The sequence below is a fragment of the Fusarium fujikuroi genome, chromosome FFUJ_chr01 (assembly GCF_900079805.1).
Source record: "Fusarium fujikuroi IMI 58289 draft genome, chromosome FFUJ_chr01".
Taxonomy (NCBI): domain Eukaryota; kingdom Fungi; phylum Ascomycota; class Sordariomycetes; order Hypocreales; family Nectriaceae; genus Fusarium; species Fusarium fujikuroi.
In genome coordinates, this window is record NC_036622.1 from 1,012,718 (window position 1) to 1,038,264 (window position 25,547).

General features: G+C 49.7%; 6 protein-coding genes; 3 read left to right on the forward strand and 3 right to left on the reverse strand.

The window, feature by feature from the left end:
- Positions 1 to 1,503: 1,503 nt before the first annotated feature.
- On the forward strand, positions 1,504 to 3,649 carry FFUJ_01760 (uncharacterized protein; the record flags this gene model as incomplete). XM_023575129.1 has 3 exons in its annotated part: positions 1,504 to 1,942; positions 2,035 to 3,154; positions 3,205 to 3,649. 3 exons carry the CDS (start codon positions 1,504 to 1,506, stop codon positions 3,647 to 3,649), a joined length of 2,004 nt encoding a protein of 667 aa, XP_023425605.1.
- Positions 3,650 to 4,954: 1,305 nt separating this feature from the next.
- On the reverse strand, positions 4,955 to 6,277 carry FFUJ_01758 (uncharacterized protein; the record flags this gene model as incomplete). The annotated part of the gene is made up of 1 exon (XM_023575140.1): positions 4,955 to 6,277. One exon carries the CDS (start codon positions 6,275 to 6,277, stop codon positions 4,955 to 4,957), a length of 1,323 nt encoding a protein of 440 aa, XP_023423836.1.
- A 3,525-nt stretch (positions 6,278 to 9,802) lies between these two features.
- On the reverse strand, positions 9,803 to 12,106 carry FFUJ_01757 (uncharacterized protein; the record flags this gene model as incomplete). XM_023575151.1 has 3 exons in its annotated part: positions 9,803 to 10,046; positions 10,099 to 11,823; positions 11,904 to 12,106. The coding sequence occupies 3 exons, from the start codon at positions 12,104 to 12,106 to the stop codon at positions 9,803 to 9,805; spliced, it is 2,172 nt and encodes a 723-aa protein (XP_023423837.1).
- Positions 12,107 to 15,055: 2,949 nt separating this feature from the next.
- FFUJ_01756 (related to ATP-dependent RNA helicase) lies at positions 15,056 to 17,127 on the reverse strand (the record flags this gene model as incomplete). XM_023575162.1 has 2 exons in its annotated part: positions 15,056 to 16,858; positions 16,906 to 17,127. 2 exons carry the CDS (start codon positions 17,125 to 17,127, stop codon positions 15,056 to 15,058), a joined length of 2,025 nt encoding a protein of 674 aa, XP_023423838.1.
- A 469-nt stretch (positions 17,128 to 17,596) lies between these two features.
- FFUJ_01755 (related to CUE domain protein) lies at positions 17,597 to 19,024 on the forward strand (the record flags this gene model as incomplete). XM_023575173.1 has 4 exons in its annotated part: positions 17,597 to 17,617; positions 17,697 to 18,027; positions 18,081 to 18,584; positions 18,633 to 19,024. The coding sequence occupies 4 exons, from the start codon at positions 17,597 to 17,599 to the stop codon at positions 19,022 to 19,024; spliced, it is 1,248 nt and encodes a 415-aa protein (XP_023423839.1).
- A 2,823-nt stretch (positions 19,025 to 21,847) lies between these two features.
- FFUJ_01754 (probable Nuc-2 protein) lies at positions 21,848 to 25,445 on the forward strand (the record flags this gene model as incomplete). XM_023575184.1 has 6 exons in its annotated part: positions 21,848 to 22,147; positions 22,300 to 22,422; positions 22,489 to 22,539; positions 22,593 to 23,385; positions 23,440 to 25,211; positions 25,263 to 25,445. The coding sequence occupies 6 exons, from the start codon at positions 21,848 to 21,850 to the stop codon at positions 25,443 to 25,445; spliced, it is 3,222 nt and encodes a 1,073-aa protein (XP_023423840.1).
- Positions 25,446 to 25,547: the final 102 nt, after the last annotated feature.

Genomic DNA, 25,547 nt, shown 5'->3' on the forward strand with positions numbered 1-25,547 from the left:
GGGGGGGGGGGCTTGGGGGTGGTCCGTTGAAGGGGGGGCATCGGCGTTGACTGATCCCCTGTTTGGCTGAAAAGAGGCAACAAAAGTTTCGATCCGAGGACGATCTGGTGGAGCTATCGCAGGCTGAACGAGGAATTCGAGTGTGTTTAGCTATGATTCCCTCGCCAGGTCCTACAGGCTTAGTAGCTACCTAACTTCGTTGATAGAGTTCTTATTGGTATGGAGCAACGATATAGGTGGCTATGTACTTTGTGTCCTCTTCCATGGCTGATTCCTCAACCCTCCTCCGGACTTTCTAGTAAGGACAAAGAAAATTCACGTAATATTGGGAGTTTACTGGCTTAATTTGAGCCCTCGGGTGATACTTTTACAGCAATCATCATGATACAAAGTATAATTGTGGATATCTACTTGTGATTGTGATTTGGAACTGCATATGCAGTAGAAGTGGATCTCATTAACTCAACCCTAGGCAACGAGATGAAAGCCCAAGAATACTCCGTACATACAGACAGTAATGGTCTGGAACGTGGCAGGCTTGGTAGTGACTTCGAGATTCCAAAGACTTGAGAAAGTTTAGATGTTGGCTGTTCTAATCACCGGGTTTACCTATATTTAACTGTCTAATAGGCTAGACGCAGTACCGAGATGATGAGTTTTCTATTTAGACACATCTGGAGCTGAAGTGATTAGGTAGTTATAACCCACCTGGAACTTATGTACGTATGAGCTGCACAGTGGGACTCCCGCTCTGGGGCAGTCATCTTATAAGTCGACCAATGAGACGCAACCTTGAGTTGATGGAGACAAAAGCCGTGGAAATTGTGAAATGATAGACATGACTCGACAATTGATTTATGAAGGTTACGGTTATGGATAGAGTTCAGATGGCGTTTGGCTGTTGGATTTGTAACAACAAAGAGATTCAGAGTATTCGAAATGCCTGATGGAGGTAACAATATAAAGAAGGCACAGCCTGTAACTGCGAAAGACTGTAACTAGTAGGTAGGGTGACAATATGCAGGTTTGCGGTTGCCGTGGCTCTTATTGTTGTTTGTTTTTATTGACGTTGCCCAACTTACAAGCTTTCTTCCCCTCCCCTCCCCATCATCAACATCAGCATCTCATCATCTCTCCCCGTTCACCATTGCTAGATATTTTGGTCGTTTTCGGTTTCATCAATTTTGATCACATCCATCACATCACATTGGCCTCTGCATTTATCACACTCAGACAAGGCCCCGCTGTTGGCCGTCGCTTTGATACTATTATCCCTGCTCCTCGTGAAATTGCGCTCAGGTCCCTGGCTAATATTCCCTGGAATTTGAACTACGAAACGTCTGGTGGCGCTCCAATCTCTAATCATTGTCTCCCAAGAGCCTCTCACAGCTCAGCCCTGGCTTTCTAGCCTCGCTGTTAGCCTAGGGGTCTCCCTCGGCTCCATCGAGAACTCCGTCCAAGAGGCTCATTGTTCAGAGGCCTTCCACATCCATATCCGCATCCATGGCTACTATCATGGGTCATCAACCCCAAGTCCACCGTGCCACTAACGAGACCCTGGTCTCTCCAAGGCCCGAGGCCAGCCAGGATGTTAATTTCATCGAGCCCAATTCTGATACACGTCCCTCTTCAATCCCCTCTCCCTCTCCGTCATCTCGAGGGATTCTTCAAGAGCTTTCAGCTGATCAAATTCATAACAAGAGTCTTGCTTGGAACTCGTCTCGAAGGGAGAACAACCAAAACCAGAAATTGTACTTGAAGACCGGTCCTATCAATCTGCCGACAAAGACAATCACATCTCGAGGGCCACGGCGCTCACTCGTTGATTCCGACAGCTTCGAACTCCTCGATGCGGTTCCTGAAGAATCAATTGAATCCAGCGACTCTGATACTGCACCCAGTGGGCCTTCAGCTTTAACTTCACACAAGCTACCTTCTCCAGGTTCGTTTCTTGCGTCTTTCATCATCACTCCAAGTCACAGCTTGTTAATTTCCTGCGCCATTGTTGTACAATCTGCTAACACAGCCCACAAGGAACCACAGTCTATTCACACCCGTTGTTGAATGCAGAGCCTCAAATTGGGCACAACTTAGAGAGTCATCTAGCAGGTCAGTTTGAATGGCTCGTGGCGTTTCCAGTGCCAGCAAGTACCTCCAAGGACCATGGCTCTTCGGACGACAGTGAGAACGATCGCCACGACGTCGAGTTAGCGGTTCATGGCTGCACTTTGCTGTCACGACGTCCGGGTCCCGCCGGCAATTCCAAAGCTGACGTCTTCAATCTCCTAGCCACACCATTGATTGCTGAGGAGTATCTGGCTTTGGGATTTGATCCTTCTCAAGTTAAGATGGCACTGCCTCCGCCTCCAGCATATGAGCTTCATCAGAATGTCCCACTTAAGATTCCCGAGGTCGTCGAGACGGTAGAGCCTGTTTCGCCTTCTCTTACTTTGATTAGTGAGAGAGGCAGTAGTTACGCAGGTTCTTCTAGGACCGGATCCTTCTCGGTGCCCCGAATCGAGGACTCTTTCGAGGAACTTGATAAACTTGAGGATGAGCTCGAAGCCATCAAGGCTTTCACCCAGCCACAACGCATTCCTGTGCCTGAGAATACTGTACCCAGTAACAAGCATCTCGAACCACCCTCCACGGGTAAGAAGCCGACCGTTTCGAAGAGAGCATCAGTCATCGGCATGTCTTCCACAGTCCGCATCAACCAGACTGAAAGACCACAGCTTCCTCTTCGACGATCAACCTCTCTGGTATTTAGAGACAAGAAGCAGGACGACTCCGACATCATCCCGAATTCAAAACCACAGACTGCTGCACGCGGAAAGCTGACCAACTCTCACTCCGCACCGTTGAAGGCGCCTGTGAAGTCTACAAAGCCTCCTACTGTTCCCAAGTTTGAGCTTCCTGGTGAGGCTGTTTCTCGACGCCTGAAGGAACAGCGCGAAGCTCGTCGAGCCCAACAGGCTGAGGCTCAGAAAGCTTATGCGCCTCCTCCGAGACCAAAGTCTAGTAAGCCACTTACCAAGCCGAACTTCGAGCTTCCAGGAGAGGCGATCTCTCGCCGTAAGCGTGAGGAGCGTGAGGCCCGGCTCAAGGCACAAGAAGAAGAGGAACAAAGAAACGGGAGTTCAAAGCGAGGCCTGTGCGCCATAGTTTAATGCCGGGTAGCATTCCGCGAGAAACGATTACCAGTCTTGCTCGACAAGGCAAGCTCCCGCAAGACGAGGCAACTAAGACATCAACCTCAACCAAATTAAAGCGTATGTCAATGCAGGGCCCACGACCACCCACCATGTCGGAGGCTCCGGCTACCCAGAGTCGAGGTCGCCTTTCCACTGCAACATCACGAGAAGATCTTAGCCGGGCTACCTCAACTTCTACAGGAAGCGGCGGTGGAAAGCGAACTACACTCACTGCAGAAGAGGCTTATCAACTGAGACTTCGTGGGAAGGAGATTTTCCAGCGGGACAACACAAGCTTCACACGAGACAGAGAGCGTGAGAGGCGCGAACGTGAAGAAGCAACACGCCTTGCTCGTGAGCAGGCTGCGGAGCGCTCTAGAATTGCGAGTCGGGAATGGGCAGAGAAGAAACGACGTAAGGAGTTGGCCATGCTGGAGTCCCTTAAGGGACACTGATCGCTTCAAATACAGGCAAGTGCTTGGTCTCACATTTTGCAAAGGCCTTTCCTCGTGGAGTAGAGGCATTTCATTCCCCCTAATTTACTTGCCTTAAGCCTGGAGTTTGGAAGGCTTGGAGTTATAGCACTGGTTATGTGCACTTTTGTTTTTGCGATATTGTTGCTTCGAAGGTTTCTATCTTTAGGCGTTTGTCCGTTGGTTTCGAAGGACATTGGTGTATCAGAGAACATTCACGCAGCCAGAGACTGTACCGCTGTGTGCTGCTGCAAAACTTAGTTTCAGAGACTATCATCAGATCATAAAATCCCAGAATTGTTTTGCATGTCTTTTCGTGTCCCTCATCCAAAGAGTGCCATAGACTGGTTAGTATTGGCTTAATGGGCGTTGGCATCCATACAAGAACTGAGAGACCAGCCACTTGAGGTATCTGTCGACCAGGATTGGCACCAGGGAAGCTCACTTTCATCTCTGTAACAAGCCTTGCTTTTCTCTCAAATGCCTCAATAAAGGCTCAGATTACTCCTCTGCGACGCCCATATCAACCATGTACGGTTCTAAATCCATACACTGTGTACTCAAACAAAGAGACAAGAGGTATTGAAATGTAGATGATAGGCAAATTGGGGTTCAGAATTGGCGTCACTTGCATCACGCCGTTAACAACTGATCATATAAATACTGTTACATAACGTTTCGTCAATTCGCTTGCTATATACCTCTATAAATCCACGTTTCAACATTGTTCAACCGGTGACTTCTAGAAGACCACACCAAATCCCCCTTACACAACTCATCTGACACACCATCCCCACCACTCTTCAGCTTGGACATAAACTTTTTTACACTTCCTCTTGACCCTAAATATTACCAGGCGAATAATAATTGCCCTTCCAATCATCCCAGACAGAGGGCAAGATAACTCCATCGTTCCTCATATGTACAGATTCCACCTCATGATGTAAACATATTCCAAGGGTTACCACCCTCTCATTGGTGCCCTTTGAAGCGAGATAGGAAGTAAGAAAAAAGAACCAGAAATGCTCCGTTTTGAAGATGTGGTAGCCAAAAAGGAAAAGGTTCCCCTAACGGGACGCAGGGGATCCGGAAAAAGTGAGTGATTAAGTTGCAACCTATTTAACATAGGTGACTGATGAAATAAAGGAGAAGCCGGAAGTGTGAAACGCCGTTCGAGTGCATATTCCACCTCCTAGCGAGAGTTATCGAAAGGCGTGGGTATCTTTCTAGAGACATAGGAAAAGTCGTGGTGACCGAATTAGGTAGCACGGAGGATCAAGTGAGAGTTTAAAAGTTTTGTGAAATGCCCGCGCTCTGCTGTGGGTAGTGAGACGGGTTCTCAATGCGTGTGTTTCGTCGTGCCGGGTTATCGCGAATGACTGCCTGTTGTGGCCCGTTGTCGCTATAAGGGTTCTGTGAGTATTGGTCGTAGTACCCGTTACCAGCGCCATATGGTACTCCCATGGGGTCCGAAGCATCGGATCGGCCAGCAGCACTGTAAGAGGAGGAAGCGTTGGATGGTCCACGATGCACATCTGCGCCTCGGTTGTTAGCAGCAGAAGGGCCCATTGCTCCGAGAATTTCGCCCTCTGGCGAGTGTGAGCCGTCCATAAGAGGCTCGCCAGAGCGACCGTCTGACATGTTGCCTCGAGTAGGCGAAGTAATATCTGAGTAGGCTCCAGTGACACCACCAGATAGAGTAGTAGAAGCCTTGCGACCAGTAGAGCCAAGAGTAGTGTTGCCCCAGCCGCGGTACCCAGAAGAGCCATCTTCCCTCATCTCATAGCCACCATCTGCCATCCCAACTGCAGGGATCGTGGGGTCAGCGTTGGGGTTGTAGGCATAATCCTCGACTTCCTTTCGTCGCTCCTCTTCGGCTTGTCGTCGAGTTTTGCGCTTCTTCCACCAGAAGAGACCGAGGAGCGCAAGGATGGCAATCGCAGCGATTGGCACAGCAACACCGATAGCAACTTTGCTCTTCTGGCTCAAACCACCACCTCCATTTCCGCTGCCACTACCACCGATGGCGTCAGCATCGTCGGTACTGGTGGCGGAAGCGGAGGCTTCGGTAGCGGTAACTCTCTGTGTACGAATCGCGGTAACCAAAACAATGCTCGTTTCGGGTCCCTGGCTACCCGTTACGGTGACAATAGTCGACAAAACCTCAGATGTGGTGATTTCAGTGGCAGATGCCTCGCTTTCTTCCGTAGTACTCTGTCGATCATTGCTGTCATCGGTTGAGGATGCGTCTGCTGCCTCTGTAGTTGGTTTTGCTTGAGTTGACTTGCTGGAGCTCGTCGGTGAGGGCGAGGGGTCGGAAGAAGGCGATGCATTATCAGATGTTGGCGCAGGTGCAGCTGTTTCAGAGGCACTGGCGTTATCGGATGCTTGGCTTGCATCATTAGTCGCTGGTTGTGTTTCGTCGGTAGATGGGCTCGGCTGCGAGGCCGAAGGACTGTTGTTTGAAGCTGGGTTCGAAGTTGCGGGTTGTGCTGGTGATGAGTTCTCAGCAGGAGACGAAGGTTGGTTGGCGTTGCTGTTATTGTCGACAGAGGATGGGTTAGGGGCCGACGCCCCTGTGGGCTGAGTGCCTTGACCCGGCGTGGACATGGCTAAGTCTAGCGTGCTCACGACGGGGAGTTGTCTATGATCGAGAATCATGTTAGCGACCAGGTAAGACTCGCATTGAGAATTGAGGGTATTCAGAATTTGTTCAAGAATAGTGAGAACATGTAGCAAGGGAGGTGGTGCAGCAACGAATCAAGACAGTCAACACAAGGGAGTCGTTGATGGAATAGACGTGACAAGGTCGGAATGATGGGAGACAATATTGGCGACGAGTTTCATCCAAACTGGGACCTCAAATTGACTTGTATGGGGATCGTCGAGGGATAATTGGATTGAAGGATTGATAGTGAAAAACGAGCGAGCAACAGGTACAATTGCATCGGATTGGATGCAATGTATCGTGACACGGCGTACCTTTGGAACTGTTGACCGACCGTCGATCCGTTTGAGAATTAAGGAGTAACGAGGTAATTCGCAAGAAGGACGCGTCGAGATTGATTAAGCGATATTTCGAAATTGACCTGGTGATGTATGAGAAGAAGTGAAATAGAGGAGAAGCGAAGATTAAGATGAAAGACGAGAATGAGGTTGGCTAACTAGAACTGGGCTGAGCTGGGCTGGTAGGCTGGGTTGGGTGAGTGATTGGATTTGGAAGGTCGGGGGGTGAGACTTGAGACAGAAAACATAGACGACACGGACAGCAAAGAGCCCAACTGAAGCGTACTAGCGGCCGCTGGAGGTCAGTTCGGGGTGGAGGCTTTTACTGGGTCGGCCACTGACCGGGACCTGAACCTGGGGCCATGAACCTAAACTTCCAGGGCTGGGCCTGAGCAAAAGATCCAGTTCTTTTTTCGCCTTCTTCCAAGGCTCTTGTTGAACGGGCTTGGGACTGGATTTGACGTAACGTAACAAGAGTAGGGTAACGTACGTACCTAACAGAGTTTGTGCCGGCTACCTATATGTACACACAAACTTAATTGAGTAGGAACTCGGCTCAACTCAACTTCAACTGTGCATCGACCGTTGGTTTAGCCTAAAGAAATATATTTCTCACTGTTGAGAACGGCGACTAAAAATAAAGGGAAAACGGGTGCCGGTTTGCTTTCGGGAGGCGTATACGCTATCCAGGTCCACTCGCTTTGACACAAGAAGAGTCAAGATCAACAAACAAAAGACAAAACGTATTGTACGTGTGTAATATGAAAGAGAGAGAGAGAGAGACGCAGCGAAGACAGAAGGAAAAAGAGGTCACAAGCTGAGAGAGTGTGCCACACGATTGTCTTTGAATCAGCATCGGGCCTTTAGACACAGCCATTTTCTATTCAAAAGTCTAATGGAAGATGATTATATTCCTCAGCCACATTCACCCGCAGCTAATGAGGTGCATATCGCCATTTCTCTCGATCTTGTCTTTTAGCCGGGGTCTCTTGGCTTGGAGACCCCCCTAGGGGAGGAAAGAAAACTCAGGGCCTTGATCCTAAATGACAAAAAGATTTAGGTAGCTTTCTATAATATTATCACCAAGTTTACGATATCTTTTGCTGTGTTTATTTTGACACCCTATATTAAGGTCCGGTGTTTTCTTACTCCCCGAGGCCCCCAAGACGATATACGAGCCACCCAGCGAGGCAGTGACTCTTTGGTTTGTGTTGGCTTCGGGACGATCAATGGAGCGACAAGACCTGAAAACGTCAGAGGTCAAGATTATTTACAAGTATTCAGAGTTACTTGTACTGTGCAGTATTATGATATACACAATTATTTCTTTGTTGACATTTAATTTCTAGGCATATAACTAATTAACTTTCAGTCTCCCTTGCATCGGCTAGGGGGCTTTAATTTCCCGCATCCAAATGTAAAGGCTCAAACCACACAAGACGTCGACCACCACCAACAGCTGTAGACTCATAATACAAGAACAGCTGTATGAACTTTTCCGTGGGAAAAGGTCTTCACGACCCTCAAGATTGATTGTCGTTTCACCACATGGCTCACAACGTCATGATGATGAAGCCAAGTAATTAAATCCTTCAACTCTAGTTCCACTGACAGATTCCAAGAGGCATCTCAATAACCGTTATTGAATACCTCGCAGACATTACTCTTCTCTTTTGAGGAGATTCGAGGGGCTACTCGTAAGTGAGAGAGATCACATGTCGTTGGTTGGCATTGAAGCATTTCTATAGCGCGCCGGGAACCCTTTAATCTCAACGTGCAGCAATGGAATGTCATTCTAATGTACGTCTGCACTCATCGGGCACAATCTAGACTCTGCTTTCCTATCTGATCTGATCAAATCTCCTCGGCTGTAAACCTCAAAAGTTATATCTTACGTCCTCACGTGCCTCAGTCTTATAGCGGACGGATTATACGCTTTACTCTGGTTGTAATCTCGGAGCCATGTCCTGAAAAGTCGATGCGATGCGACGCTGGCTGTTAAGTATTAACCAACGCCAACACTCACATGGAGGAACGGCTCGAGATCGAATTGCACTCTGAATCGAAACCCTTCTCTTCAAATTGGAATGTCAAATCTGAGACATCCACGTTTCTCGATTCTGGTGCTGGAAGGGGATAGCTTAGAGGGGGAGTTGGTTTAAGACGCTACGTAAGCGTCACCCGAATCAGCCCTCTCAGTAGCCAGCCTCATTCTTCCATGACCTAGCGCAATTCGACTCAGCGATTGAACATCAACTCGGCTGTTCAATTCACATACAAACAAATCAATGAGTCCGTTAATTATATCTACCAATTGCTACTGTGAGCTCTAGCATTCTCCCATCGTAGCTTAGTTCCTGGTTCGCTCTGCCCCGGTGGCGTTGGCCTCCGCAGCGACTAAAGCACAGCATTGACCAAAAATAGTAACTTGATCGCGTGTCGTCGTATCGCCCCAGGAACAAAGCCTTGATTCGACAGAGACCGCTGATCTTGAGTATCCACGATATCAAACTCTTCTTTTCGATCTGCCAATCGTGCTATGCCATGCTTGAGTGATACTCCATATGTAACATCATAACTTCACTCAATACGGGAGGATCGGTGGTGTTGCGATATTGGCGTGCTTGATGATCCAACAGTAGACGGAAATCATTCGAGCTGCCTTTTGGGACTCTCACGAACCACTTACTTGGACTCGGATGCTCACAATCTATACATTAACATATCCACACATCTCACAGTAGTTTCTATCCAGTTCCAAGTAAGCAGTAAAATGGTAGAAACAAGATGGCCATGTTGAAGTGATCAACGCCAGATCCAATTGACCTATATACAACGGCCGAACGTACGTTGTCCGAGCCGGCAGTCGTCATCTAGTTTGTCGTGTGGTTTCCAAAGACCTTCTATAATATGCAAGCCTGCAGGTTCCCAGTGTGAAAGAAAATATCGCAAGACATCATGACCCTAAAATACGCCCTTGAAGTGAAGAAATGTATAAAGTTGACCAAGACCGGCGCACGCTGTGTGTAATGCAATGTCAAATAGACAACGCTAAGAAAGTTTTTTGACATGTCAGTGGCAGCCCATGCATAGGCCAATCCACTGAATGTGTTGATGCACTACCTTTTATCAAGGTCGGATTCCCCATGAAGGCTTCAATGTGTCTTGCAGCGCTTGTTGGGTAAACACTTGGTCGCCAGGCAGGCGACTTACACGTCCAGCTCCGCCACGGATGGCACCAAGCTGAGCCTGAGACATGCCGCTTCGGTTACTCCTGATGCTTCCAGCGTCGCTCATGGTGTCGGAATCCTTGAATCTCTTGGGGGGTGCAAAGTCAAGCCCAGTGAATGTGCTGGATTTGCGGAGAAGATGGCTGTTGTACATTAGCTAAAGTTTGTCTGGTTGCGTAGTGGCGTGGAACTTACGGGCTGGGGAGAGCGGTCAACTCCTCGAAAGGCGAGACAAGAGTCTGAGCAGCAGGAACGGAAGGCGAGTAAGGTCGTCGCTCGCCGAAGGGACTTTGAGAGCGACCTGCTGCAGTGTCACGGATGGTGCTGGGAGGAGCAAAGTCAGCAGCGTTGATGAGCGCGATATTATCATCCTTGAGCTTGGAGGGAGTTGGAAGAGTGGTCAAGGGTGCGGGTGGTGGAAGTCTCTTCCTGGGGGGTTGTCGGATGCGAGCTGAGGCTGAAGAATCAGGTCGAGGGCCAAGAGCAGAACCAGCGCGGGAACGTCCTCCAGGTCCGCTCTGGTAGCTCATACCACCAATAGAACCGTTGGGACCACGAGGACGAGGTCCGGGACGGCCAGGACCAGGGCGGCGGCCAGCTGGGGGAGGTGTCATGGCACGGCGAGTGACGGGCTGAGCGTAGGGCATGACGAAGGCATTTGTCTCAGGATCAAAGTAAGCTCCATCACCGCCCATCATGTAGCCTTGGTCAACATCCTCGTAATACTGAGGACCGGGTCTGCCCTGGGCCATTGGGGGCATGGGGGGCATAGGCGGGGGTGCCTCCTTGGTATCCTCGAAATACTCCTTGTAGAAAGAACGGATACGGTTGGCACGGTATTCGGGGTCCTCAGACTCTGTGATCTCATCCGGAGGAAGGGGACGGAACCCAACTGAGAGTCTCTTGTTATCCTGCTGGGGAACTCCTAGGCCTTGGTACTGAGGTGTATCCTCCACGAATGAGGTACGTTGCATGGTACGACCACGAGAATCGTCCTCGTGGTCTTCGTAGTAACTTGAAATGTCAGCCGCGGGGGTGTAGGACTGGTAGTTGGAACCATCACTCTGGCGGTCGTGAGGGAGAGGAGCGGACTTGGGAGCATCAGGGGAAGTCACAGTTGGGGATTTAGGCTGAGGAAGAGAGAAGTTCAAACCCAGACCGGTGGCCTCACGCTCCCTGGCAGGAGGTAGAGGGAAATCGTTGGCGGGCTCCGAGGAGAAGTTGGGCAACTCAAACTCGGGAGTCTTGCTCCTCACTGCGGGAGGTGGCTGTACGGAGGCGCCGTCATGCTTCTCATCAAAATCGGAGACCACTCCAATCTCAGGGATGATGGGAGCAGGTTGGAATCCATCCTTCTCGTCGAAGTGAGAGTTCTGCTGGTGGGTTGGCGCAGGCGCCTTGGGAGTCCCGAAAGGATCGACCTTGGAGTCGGTGGCAGAGACAGGCGTCTCGGGCAGGGAGTTCATGCGAGATGGGGGCATCTTCATGCTACCAGGCTTGCCAGAATTACGAGGACTACTGAATTTAGTATTGTGCGAGAGGGAATCCTTGGGATTAAAGGACCGCAATGAGCCGGTCTCGCTTTGCGTGATGGTCGCGACATACTGGTAAGGGTCCTGATTATCATTTCCCAAAGACTTAGCCAACGAGTTGAGCGACTCTCGCGACTCCTGCAGACCGGGTGGCAGCAGGTAGGGCGAAGAGAGGTTCATATCCATCGAGAGCTGACTGGGTTTATGGTTGAGGCCCTTCTCACCCCCTCCCATAAAGAGACTTCGACGGGTAGACTTCTTTCCGCCGGCGCCGTCGAGCCCAAAGTCCAGGCTCTTGTGAGGATCATTGATATCCTCAAGCATCTGCCTCTTCATGTTCTTACGGTGGAGGTAGTACAAGAAGATTGCGATAAGAACGATAGGAACCCTACACATAACATAGTCAGCATATCGCGATCCAGTTGACCATCCGAAATCGACAAAATAAAGGCGTGGTTGGTAGCATACACAATAGCGACAACGATGGGAACTACCAAGTTCGTGTTGGCGCTGGCTGCGGCACAACTGTCCGTCGCTTGGCAGTTCTCTCGAGTGATGAGTCGGCGAAAGATCGAGGAAGACGATGCGACTCCATTTTTGGAAGCTGAAGAGACATCTTCAATGTTGGTGCGAGGTCGAAGGCGAGCACCTTCGTAATGAGCGATCCCCATGTTGGCGTTATATGCGCTAGCATATACTCAAAGCTTCCAAACAAACAAAGAGATGTTGATCGTCAAGTGTGAATTCCTCCGCGAAAAAGTGAAATGGGCGTGAGAATATTAAGAATTGTCGAATATTAAACTCCAAGCACAACTGTCGTAGCCATTAAGCTGGAATGCGATTGACAATGTCGGTAGACGGCTGGCACGCGTCGAGTATTATCGTCTCCAATTTGATACGGTATTCGAATGAATCTGAAATCGTTTTCGTCCAAGGATCGCGAGAAGCGTCAGAGCAGATGTTGGGCACCGCAATATCGAGAAGAACAAGACTGGACAAAGCCAAAGCCAGCGAGCAAAAGCGAGTGAGCGAGTGGCTGTGATATTTGTTGTTGTGTAAAGAGGGACTAGGTCATTAAAGCAATAGACCGTTACGAAACGAATGACTCGAGTCTGGCTGTTGTAAACAAGACTCTAGATTAAGCAGTGTTTTATAAAAGAGTGACGAGCCCGCTGGCAGGCAGCTTTGGCAGAAATGCAGAACGATATGATGCTGTCGTCGTCGATCGATGAACAGTTGGAGAACGAAAGAAAGGAACGACGAATGGACGAGAGAAGGAGAGTAGGTAAAGAGGAGGAGGAGGCTAGCGAGTGGGTGGAGGTGTAGGAGTGGAGCACGACGGGAGAGGCACAGGAGTTAGAACCTCCACCAAGGACAGCTTCGAAAGCCGGTACCTGGAGTGTCATTCTAGGGCCTGAGATGACCTGCTACAGCGACAAGACTCGCTGTTCTCCCAGCGGACTAATGCCTGAGGGGCCGTCCAACACAGGCCCAGACAACCAGGCCAGGGGCGGGGGGTAATGACCACTCATGGATCAGGTCAGGTCCCGTCCATCCCAGACAATGAATGAGCCTTGCTTTAGTTAGCATAGCTCTTAACCGATATCCCAACCAGGGGATTCACACGGAGCGAGATGGAGTGACACCAGGTTGAACCATTGGATTGGTGGTCAACCCCTTGTTCACTTCCAGACCCCTTCCAAGGTCTTCTCCAAGAGAGATTAAGGTGGACATCCTACTGGATCCCATGGAAAGGGTTTGCAACGAGGCCATGGTCAGAGCAGAAGAAAAGAATCTCGTCATGGAAGCCCTGTACGATGTTCAGTGCACAAGCTCATTACTAGGTCGGTTGCTTCTGGTGAACAAGGCATTGACCGCATTCCCACAGACAGACAACAGTCAACAACAACCAACTCTCTCTCAAGCAGAGCAATCCGAAAATCAATCAATCAATTAACAGAACTCAGTTATCAACCGTTTAATTTCCAAAAAGTCTCTTTTTGCCCTCGCCACCCCGTTAGCGCCCGCATAAAAAACCACCAGTCATATCGAGCAGCAGAGCCCAAAGGGAATCATCAGCATGCGCCTGCGGGTGCACAACCAGACACAATCTCGCATAACCCAGATGCACAATCGACCCCTGACCAGTAAAATCACAAAGAATGCATTAAGTTATGAGCGCTTCATGCAAGGCACGCGAGCGGCAGCCAGGCTAACCCCGGCAATCATGTGGAGGCCCGGGACCAAGGCCAGCCAACGGACGTCATGGAACAGCTCTACTCTGACAAGACCAAGCCCCGAAGAGGAAAGTAAATAAAGGGGGGAGAAAGCCTCCCCGCCTATCCGCAGTGGCGTCAGGGGCTATATCATGTCAACTGAAATGGCTGCTGCAGGTACGCAGTTGAGAGAGTTCAATAGATACGGAGCTCTATCTATCGAGAACGGTCTCGATGGTCTTGGACGGAGTCATTCGAGACAGTGTCAGTAACAACCCGAGAGCGTATTGTCCTCTCCTGTTACCGGTCAACTGGATGAGACTGTCATCCTGGGCAAGACAAGACAAGACAAGGCAAGACAAGTGAAAAGCCACCTGAAATGAAAGCGAAAAAACACTTCTCACTTCGCAAACACAGTCAAACTTGATATCAATCACACCGTCTGTTTCCCGGTTTCAGCCCCTGGCTATCAGCCTAGCCCCAAGTGGCTGCTCGAGATCGTCAACTCCCTCATATCAAGATGCATATCGCCGGTGTCACAAAAGCTGAATCGTTCCCACATCAGAATTCTTGCATTGTGGTCTTGGCTTATCGTGGGTCATAATTTTAACCTCACCCACTATGCGCTGTCTAGTGCTGAGATATGCATATTGCCCTCATCTCCGTCACCGATATCCTGCTGGCTTATCATTAGTATTCAGCTTGCCTACATATGCACGCACAAACAAAACATTGAAGAGAAAAAAAAATCTTAAAATGGCTCAATTTTGCAGGAATTACCAATCACTCGCCTACGTCAATATGGAGCTTGTAATTTTGATTCAGTGACTTCGGCCGCGTGCCATCTCACGGCATATCACATAGATCCGCCGGGGAAGCCGGATGATTTATTATTAGGTAGTTGAGCCGTTCACCAATATTAGTCAGGACGATCAAGCTCCCTTACATCCCAGAGACGAGGCTATCACCACTCTTACCTTCACATGTTGCAAATATGTACTCCTTACTGCGGATTGTTTTGAACTCTGTTTTGCCCTGCCTTCGGCCCGTTCACCGTCATCCTTGCTATTACCATACGAAAACATCAACATTAGGTTTCGTCTGATCCAATGGCGGTCAGTGTTTGACAGGCAAGCTAATAGCTTAACATCCATGGATATCCATAGCAGTTCATATCGGAATCAAGGTCTCCCTTGACCAGCCAAGGCTTCCTCCAGTAATGTCATCTCACTTTTGTAAATCAAGCAAATGATATTTTCACTGTGGGGAAATGCCTCACACCTTAACCAACATTGCTATCCTTGATCCCGAAGCTTTGAAACCGCCATTCATATACCATCCCAGTTATCCCCGGCCTGGCAGTTTCACATATCGATGGCCCCATTTCCCTTCATATCCAGCCCCTCACCCTCTCCGATCTGTCGTGATTTGGTAAAACTCTGGCGCATATTCCAAGAGCCATCCTTTCTCGATCTTGGTGACATCCCGGATGAATATCTTGGTACCCGTCTCCATTGCTTCATGGAAGATGACCCAATCCGCTTTGCGGTTGAACATTAGTGAACTTGGATGTGCGTGAAGGACCATGTTGCCCTCGACGTTGCGAAACGTTCCGTCTGGCTGCATCCTTGCTGCGTGGGCAAAGTAGCCCGATGTAAGACAACGGCGGATCTGTTCTGCTTTTTTGACGTTCGCCTCCGGTGATGCTTGTCCAGCGAGTGTCTCATCTATATTAATGCTGAATCGCTCAAGATACCGCTTTAGTTGAGCTCTGATACTGACTGCTCGACTCATGGACTTGAAGTTGAGGTTGTTCTCATGACAGAACTTTGCTTCTTTTCGTCCCTTTGTAACAAAGGCTTGGTAGGCGTTGAGGAGAGTCAAGTGGTCACCTTCATCCACGGCGAACTTTCTGCGTGATGTCTCCATCTTCTTTTTCTCGCCTTCGTGAGAGAACCATACACTGCCTCCGAGACTGGTCATTGCCGCGATAGTAAGCATTTCGCTGAGGCATCCAAAGGACGGTGCTGCTAGGAGGGTTTTCGCCATCATAGGCTCAACGGCCAACTCGGCCATCCTTGAGCCCATAGGTCGAGTGAGCTTGGCATACTCATCCAAAGCTCCTAGAGCATACAGCAACTCAAGAGCCTTGGCCATGAGTTCAGACGGTGGCGGAGATAGAAAGTCGAACCGCACAATATTGTCTATTCCCAAAGCTTTGAGTTGCAGAATGACAGGTGCCAAATTCGACCTCTGAAGCTCAGGGACATTGGCATCTGGCAGCGATTGGTAACTCTGCTCAGTGTAAAGTCGGAAGCATTTTCCAGGTTTTGTGCGACCAGCTCGTCCAGCACGTTGCGACGCGGCTGCTTTTGATACCGCTGTAGCAGTGAGTGATTCTATGCCAGTCCTTGGGTCATACGCCCTCAGTTTTACGAATCCACTATCCACCACGAAGACAATCCCATCGATTGTGACTGATGCTTCGGCGATGTTCGTAGAAAAGACAACTTTTCGTGTGCCTTCGGGTAGCTTGTCAAAAACATACATTTGCTGTTCGGTAGACAAGCCAGCATATAATGGCAATGGCATCAAGGGACCGTGTTTTGAGCCAAGATCAAGCATGCGCTCGCTGACTGCTTGAATCGCATTGTCGATTTCCTCTCGGCCAGTCAGGAAAACTAGGATGTCTCCTTCGCCCTCTTGGGTGTGGATATCAAAGACCACGTCGATTGCTTTCTCAACATAGTTCTCTGCCGGTGACTCCAAGTAGAGTATGTCTATTGGGTATGTTCTTCCTTCGAGACTGACGATGGCCCCGGTGTCATCCTTTTTGTCTGTTTTGTTTGGCTGATCATCACTGCTCCTTGTGAAGAATTCCAGGAACTCCTTAGCTTGGAGAGTGGCACTGCTGATGATGATACGCAGCTCGGGTCGCTTTCGGCGAATCTTCTTCAGTAGGCCCAACAAGACATCAGTGCTGATAGACCTCTCGTGTGCCTCATCAACCATAATAACCGAGTAACGCGTCAGCAATGGATCGACGAGAGCTTCTCTGATGAGGAGGCCATCTGTGAGAAACTTTATCTTTGTTGATGCCGAGGTCACGTCCTCGAACCGTATCGAGTATCCGACTTCTTTGCCAAGCTCACAACCAACTTCTTCGGCGACTCTAACAGCAACGGTGGTTGCTGCGACACGACGAGGCTGAGAAACGTCAGCTTGTGTGGTGACATGGTTTTGTATTTACTTACCTGAGTGACGCCAATGATCTTTCCGCCTGAACACCATCCTGCTCGTTCTAGGAACTGAGGTATTTGCGTTGTCTTTCCCGAACCGGTTTGGCCTATAACAATGGTGACTTGGTATTTTTCAATCACATAGAGTAGGCTCTCGCGATGTTTTGCAATTGGGAGCAAGGCTGCTGGCTTATGAAGAGCTGGGATAAAAGCTGCGTCTAGATCCAGGTCTGCCATCTTGAATTGGCTCAAACAATTTCAATAGATTTAGGACCCTTTTTTCTTAAGATCAACGCAGAGCCTCTCATGCCATCTGTGTGTTTTCTCCTCTAGTTATGCGCGCACAAAACTCAGCTTGTTTGAACACGATTCATTTTGCATGAAGCATTATGGCCAAACTCAAGCTTCATGAGACGCATGAAAAGTTACCCTAGACTTGATACTGCTGTCAGAGCTACAGCCAATCAGAGCAACTTCCCCATTGAGAATGCATTGTGGCGAGTGGGTCAACGTCATCAGCTTCGTGTAGACTGATTGACCCCTCGCGCCTCAACCTTAATATCACAAGCAGGGCCAGGCTGAAGCGAAATCCCCAATTTCCCTGGATATTGCCCATCTTTCAACCGACTTCTAATCGAATCTCGACTGTGAACTCGTGATAACTTCAGACTGACAGAAAATCATACCAACGACAAGTGCGATCAGGATGTCAGCCCCTGGAGAAACGGTATACTACTACTCCTTTCGAGAACTGTCTTAGATGGCTGATGTTAGAGGATTTGTGCTAACATGACTTCTCCTACCAGAACAAGGCCATCGCCGAGAGCGGACCTGAGTCGCCTACTACTGCGCAACCCCTTGATCTCGATGATGATGATGATGTTCAGGAATCTGGCGTCCTCGATAGCAACACTACACCCGCTGCTGCGACCAACACCACTACCACCCAGGCTCAGACTCAGGCACCACCACCCACGAACGAGACAGCGCCTCCTAAGCCTCCCCGACCTGTTTCCGAAGCGCAAAAGAATGAGACTATACTCAAGGAAGCTTTCCCTACTGTAGAGCTGAGTGTTATTAAGGCTGTGTTGAGAGCTAGTGGTGGTCGCGTTGAGCCTGCGTTCCATGCTCTCTTAGGTACGCTTATACAAACTCTGACTAGAGGGCACGATAAACTGATATACGCATAGAGATGACCGATCCTGATGCTGCGCAAAACGAACCCGCCGACGAAGTCCCCCCGCCTCAACCCCCTAGGCCTCAGAACCGAACTCAGATGTCGCAATTGGAGGCAGACGAGCTATATGCACGCCAGCTTGCAGAACACTACGACAATGTTGGTGCCTACGAGTCGCGCACTGCCAACCGAGGTCAAAGACAGGGTCAGCGAGGTCAGGATGAATGGGGCGACGACCGTGAGCACAGCTTCATTGACGATGACCTCCCTGTTATTCGCGAAAACCTACGTAAGGGATTCTTCGAGACACAGGAAAAGGTCAACGGATGGATTACAAACATCAAGAAGAAGATCGAGGAGAACTTTGATGAGAGTGAAGAGCAGACGCAACGACAAGGAGAGCCCTTCCGTCGTCCCGGAGAGTCCAGCAGGCGAAGCGGTGACTATGACCGATATGATGCGGATCCCCAAGTTCTCAGCGATGATTTCGCTGGCATGAAGTTTTCTTCTGATGGAAGTGAGTACTGACACCTGTATTGTTGAAGCAAATGTTGACAACTCGCAGCTCCCGTGAACCGACCCATGGCCAATACTGGCATGTACAAGCCCCCTCCCCCATCGACATCGCCTAAGCCTAGCAACGGCCGACGAGTTGGTTTCAAGGAGGAAACCGAAGAAATCAATATGTATGACTCTTCACCTAGAGTGCCACCCAAGGATGCAGCTCCCGCGAGTGGCACAAGGGGAAGCAAGTGGCAGCCCATGTCGGCGGTTGAGCCAAGCCCTATCGCAGAAAACGACCCCTTTAGTCTTGGAGATAGTGAAGATGAGAGGGAAACACATCAGAAGACCAAGGACGACAAGACTGATGACAGTGAGCGCTTGAAGAAGGCTACTGCTGAGGCAATGGCTGATAGCCTGAGCGAGTCTAAAGACACAGAGGCAAAGAAGAACTAGATGGTGGCAGATTGGCGTAGACCAGTCGTTCAGATCGGAAGAGGGTGGAAGTCATGAAGGCGTAGTCGAGAGTCATGAGAGCACCATAGTCGAAGAGTTTGGTGCCACTCTCGCTGTCATAGCAAACATGGGTGGTCTGTTTATGGTTATAGCTCCGGATCGTACTTCACGACGGTTCAGTAGATAGCATATAGTAGCCTTTCTTTTCCTGGTTTTGCCTACTCTGCTGTCCTTCCACATTGTGCATCATGACCCGTGACTGTTCTAGAGTGACGATATCATGAGGCGTCGGCGCGGACTCGGTGTTCGTTCCTTGGCTTGCATAGCATATCCAGTTCCGTAGGACACACGACGATAAGAGCTCTCACATAGTGGATTTTTGTGTTTGCCCAACCAATGTCAACAGTGACAGGCATAGAGCAAGCCTGAAGATTATTCATTCCTTACTCATGAACTAGGAAACGGAGACGTGCCTCGAGTCGTGCAAGTCCTTATGGTGATGGAGCTGAGATGGGGGAAAATGACATAAGAAATTTCCCAGGAGCTGTACAGTCACTCCCTCTTGAGTCTGGAGCCTCTCGAGACCCCTTGCTCCATGACGTTCCGTCTCGGCTTTACCAATGGAAACAAGGCAGGTCATTGAAATCATTATTGTAACGTAAGTGGAAGAAGTACGCGGAGAAACAGCCGACAGGTCCCGTTGCGATGCACAGGAGACAGGCTCGTGCATTGCATTGCATCGCACAGCTAAAGATGGAGATATGGCCCGGAGCTGTGAGCCGGACCGCCTGTCGCTCGAGCACGGGGTCGGATACGAGACGGTCATTGGATGTGCGGATCGTTCAACGGACGGCTTGAGATTAGCGGATGCTTGTTCGGGACCTTATGCTTGATGGTAGTGTATCTTCCGAATCAGGGCGGAGTGGTGGTGGCTTGTTAGGGGACTAGCTGGGCGGAACAAGTCACCGACTTGAACTTTTGAATTGCCCCGCCATGCTGGTAACTTCGTGGGACCATGAGAGTCGTGATCGAGTCGAGAAAGAGGAGAATGAGCAAGTAAAAAGGAAACCATTCAAGGCACGAGGTCATTTACTGCTTAGACCCAGGGAGTTCAGACGCTATAAACAGTCAATCTATGTCATTTCATGTCCCCGCTTCTTTCTTTTTGGTGAATGGTTCCTTTACCATTTTGGTTGACCGTCTTGTTGCAGGTGCCACTCACTGGGCTGAGCTTGTGCTTTCCTTTACCTTAGAGCATCCATAGAGGGGCAGTTTTTTGGTTCCCATCAAGTTCGTCTTTTGACATAATAAAAAAACACCATCACCGCGACGTTGATTTTATTCTGAAGTCTTCTCTTACCAAATACAATTGGAGGTCTTCCTATTGGAGAGAAGAAATTGTTGTTGTTAAAATCACTTGCCGCTTTTGAACACGCCTCGGATCCACGTCACGTCGACTTGAGTCAACTTACGGGACTCAACAATCTTAGCCAGTCCAGCCTCGTCTCAGTGGACTCCGCTCCCTTTCAAGGCTTGACATACAACGAACAAGGCCTTTTGACAGGCTTGGAACAATCAAGGAATACTATTGATTTGACTACCGGTCTGTGCTTTACTGACTGAGTCTTCGAGAGCAAGTGCCTCGGCTTTTGGTGAGTGAGGATCTCCAATATCGTATCCAATCCAATCCGATTCAACCCTGCCTTATCCTTCACTCTCATGATTCTAGCGAACCCTTACCCATAAACTGCATCTCGTTTCTATATTCACACACTTGGAGGCCACGCTATCCGCGAGCGTTTTTTCGTCAGCACTTCACGCCCTTTCTCACGCCGCTGGCCCAGCCAAAGTGATGGCATAGACTTTGGTCAAGGTACCCCCCCCACGTGCCCTACAGGAGTCGATCTCGGACGTTGTCTAAGGATAACCGGGCTGTCGGGTGATGGGTCAAGGTCCAAGCAAAGATCCTGAAGAAACCGGGCGTTTATCGTGTGTGTGTCACTCTATACATGACAGGCTTGTGCAAGAGAGGAAAAGAGAAGTGGAATTACTTGGAAGTGGTTGCTTGCGTTGCTGTGAAGAAACGGGACGCATCCACAGGGTCTCAACTCACACTCCACCGGGGCTCTTCAACAACTCTGCCTGGTCTGGTCTGGGCTGAGCTGATCTTGGTCCGACTTTGACATGCACCTTTAATGCCTGGCTCATCTTTCATGTGCATCTTTATGGAGCTTCTCAAAGACGCCTTTCCTTGCTCTGGTCTCTGTCTTGCTTGACCTGGTCATGTCTCCGCTCCTGGCTGTTCTCTATTTCGTTACCTACCTACCTACCCTCCCCCTCAACACTGCACTGTTGCACATACACACAAAACACACGCAAGATACCACACGGACGCTGTAACTGACACTGAAACTCGCATATTTCAGCCACACATCCTCGCTCACTTCTCCCTCCAAACAGTGATCGCCCAAGTCAGCCATTCCTTGTCACCTATCCGCTTCCTCGTCTGCCCTCTAAGTCACCAAGAGCTCCCGCGGGCGCCCACGCCGCAACATGTAAGATATATCCGTACTTCCTTGCTCGTTTTCTTCGTCGACAGTTGTCCAGCTCGCAGTGGTTCAGGGACCCTTCAAGAGCCCACTCTGAGCTGGAAGCTCTTCACAGACGAACGACAACTCCGCCGTCATGGCCTGTACTATGAGCGCATAGCTTACTCACATTCTCCTATAGGAAGTTTGGCAAGCAGATCCAGAAGCGTCAGCTTGAGGTGCCCGAATATGCTGCCAGCTTTGTCAACTATAAGGCCCTGAAAAAGGTACGCCCATGTCATTCCCGCCCCTTAACCTTTCCGTTCCTGCCACCGAGAGCCCCGGCGTCCGTCCATCTACCGACTCCGCTGTCATCTCCCACGCTGCAGTGCTCGGTCCACTATCACTTTTTCCAAGGCCCTTACAATCCTTCCTCTTCCAGTTGCTCGGTCTGCATTTCTCAGCTCTGGTTGCCAGCTGGCTTCTAAGTTTCCTAGTCGTGTCCCTGCCCTTGCCCTTGCTATTCCCACTGCCGTTCTGGGCTATCATTCTCCGAGTATATGCCCTGCTTCATTCGCAGACCCCATCGCCTTGGGTATGAAGTATTGCGCAGTCTGACAGTGGCTGGCCAAAAGCAATTCCTTGTTTTCCATTCGCCCTCCCCTACACATCCACGTTTCTTCATCGCCACCATATTGCATTTCGACCAACTCTCGAGACTTCTTCCACTGACACGCTGCCATGTAGCTCATCAAGAAGCTGTCTGCAACCCCTACCCTAACCTCGCAGAACGATGTTCTCCGCTCAGCCACCCCCGTGGATTCCCAGGCCGCTCTCCAGGCCAATAAAGCAACCTTCTTCTTCCAACTGGTAAGTTCACTCTGGTGTTACGTCTTCGTCATGAACATCCCGACATGTTTGCTAAATGAGGAACAGGAACGGGAACTTGACAAGGTCAACGCCTTCTATCTGCAGAAGGAAGCCGAGGTTTGTATCACGTCCGAAACGTAGTAATGACACATGCAGCTAACATACCATAGCTGAAAATCCGCCTCAAGACGCTACTTGACAAGAAGAAGGTGATACAGTCTCGTCATGGCGTCTCTCGGCGCTCAGCCAAGTTCACTACCCTCGAGGAAGGCTTCCAGCAGTTTGCCACCGACCTAAACAAACTCCAACAGTTTGTCGAGATCAACGGTACTGCTTTCTCAAAGATTCTCAAAAAGTGGGACAAGACATCAAAGTCCAAGACAAAGGAGCTCTACCTTTCAAGAGCCGTCGAAGTTCAGCCATTCTTCAATGCCACGGTAATCAGCGAGCTTTCTGATCAGGCCACCACAAGTCTACAAGAGCTTGGTGCTTGGTCGGATGGAATCCAAGTCAACTTTCAGTCAGGGCACGTGGTGACCTCGCAGCATTTCATCGGTACTGATGAAGGGGACGCAGACACACTGCTACTTGATACTGTTATCACAGGAAACCTCGAGTCCCTGAAGGATCTCCTTCAACGGATGCGCTCCGCCAACGACACCGGAGATGGAGATAGCTCGTTGATGGAAAGGCTCACGCGGACCTTCTTGGCAGCCATCTCAGAAGCTCCACAAGAGTCCCTGCGAGTCCTACTCGATACAGGTCTCGTTGATCTCCACTCTTATGATGATATCAATGAGAGAAATTGCCTGCACCAAGCTGCCATCTATGGGAAGCAGTACGTCCTGGAGTGGGGCTTGTCGGTCAATGTTGTTGTGGATAGAACGGATGTCTACGGCCGGGTTCCTCTGCACTATGCCAGCCTTCATGGAAGGTTGGAAATGCTCAAGGTCCTCTTGGACGGTAAGTTGCTGAATGATATTTGGGCGTTGATTTACTTGGCTGACTACCGTGTAGCAAATCAAAAAACCATCGACCTCATTGACCACGACAACTTCACACCCTTGATTCACTCTATTATCCACGGACATCTCGACTGCATCGAACTTCTCCTGGCTAGATCTGCACGTATAGACCCGTTCTCTGATTCCGATCATGTCCCCTTGAACCTCGCTTGCGAACATGGCTCGGTGGCCGTGGTTGAGATGCTGTTGAAGCATGGGGCCAAGATCCTACCTGATGCTGAAGGCCTTTACCCTCAGCATCTCGTAGCGAGAGCTGGCCAAACCTCAGAACTGCTCCTGCTCCTCAAGCAATACGGCGCTGATCTCGACCAAATTGATAAACTTTATGGATGGACACCGCTGGTGCATTCTGCAAGCGAAGGCAATGTCGATTGTCTTCAAGCACTACTCAAGGTTGGGGTCGATGCAAGCATTGTGGATGAGAAGGACCTTCCAGCCATGTACTATGCTGCTTGGGAGGGACACCTTGCATGTATGAAATTGCTAACCCCTTTCAACACACGCCCACGAGCCAGTCCCTTCATGGTGCAGCCTGCCTTGGGTCCTATGGATTCAAGTACTGCGCCTCTGCCCATGTCTCTTGACCCCGATGCGATCCCCGAACTCGAGCTTCCTCCTCCAATCATCCCTCTGCGCCGATACGGACACAACTTCCTCGACACAAAGACAGTTGTTCAGATCTCCTTCGGGGATTTCGAGGAACAGCCCCTTGTCTTCTTCCAGGACGGAAAATACCCTGCGGCTCGCCTCACGATTTCTTCAAAAGTTTCAGATCTTATACCGAAGAATATCATTCTACCTTTCCAAGAAGACACTCGTATCGTATCCTTCCAGGTTGACAACTTGGATACTTTCAGCCTCGATATCGATGTGTTCCCCACATATGGCGCAAAGGTTATTGCCAAGACGGTCGCCCTATCAAGCATCTTCAAGGGATTACAGGGCTCTTCAGCATGTTGTTTGCCATTGTTTGATCCCCGCCTTCGCGCCATTGGCCAGATCAGCTTCACTGTGCAGGTCATCAAGCCATTCCAAGGGCAACCTCTGGAGATTACCGACTTTGAAACCTACTGGAAAGCAACAAGCCAATTCAATCAACCAACGAGCGCTATTGTAACTGGATCGAGTCTCTCTGGCGATTATGTAAGGCTCTTTGTTCAGTATACCAGTGACGGTGTCCCTGTGCTCTGGCCTAGATGGACAATAGCCTGCGGTGGTCTTGATATTCCTGTCTGCCGATTGACTCTGGAACAATTCACTTCTATGACGATCAGGAGCAACAGTCGTGCAGAACTTCCCAATTTGAAGACCAAGTCAGCTGAAAGCATGGCTGAGGTCTATCACATCCTTGCGACGGCCGGCGTGACACTTCAGGAAGCACTTGCTTTACTCAACCCTGGAATGCATGTTAACCTCCAAGTACTGTACCCAACTCCCGAGGAAGAAAAGGCTTTCTCGCTTGGACCTGCTTTGGACGTCAACGTGTTTGTCGATTCAATCCTCACTATTGTGTTCGAGCATGCACGAACACAACGTGCACAGGCTCCTGATGTAGTCCGGTCGATTGTATTCAGCAGCTTCAGCCCTCGACTATGTACAGCCTTGAATTGGAAGCAGCCGAATTTCCCTGTTTTCTTGTGTAACGACTTAGGACGAGAGGAGACCTCAGGGCCCAGTGGAAGGCGCAGTACCTCTATTAAGGAGGTTGTGAGAATTGCCCAAAGCAATAACTTCATGGGATTAATATGCTATTCTCGACTACTGGTATGTTGAAACTGCTATTCTCTGCTTAAACTGTTTGCTGACTGCCGATAGGATATGGTACCGGCACTGGTAGATGCTATCAAGTCTCATGGGCTGGCTTTGGTGACAGACAAGTCATCGGACGCACCGGATGCGAGCCCAATGACTGATCCTTTCCCTCGACCACCCAAGGGTGTTGATGGAGTTCTGAAAAGCCATGGTATTTTGCGTTTCAATGATTCGATAGACATGTAGATGGCTGTAATGAGAAATGCCCGAATAACGACTGAAATGGCCGGGACGGATAGAAAAAGAGGGATCTGAAGACATGCGTTGATCGGATAGAACTATTCATCA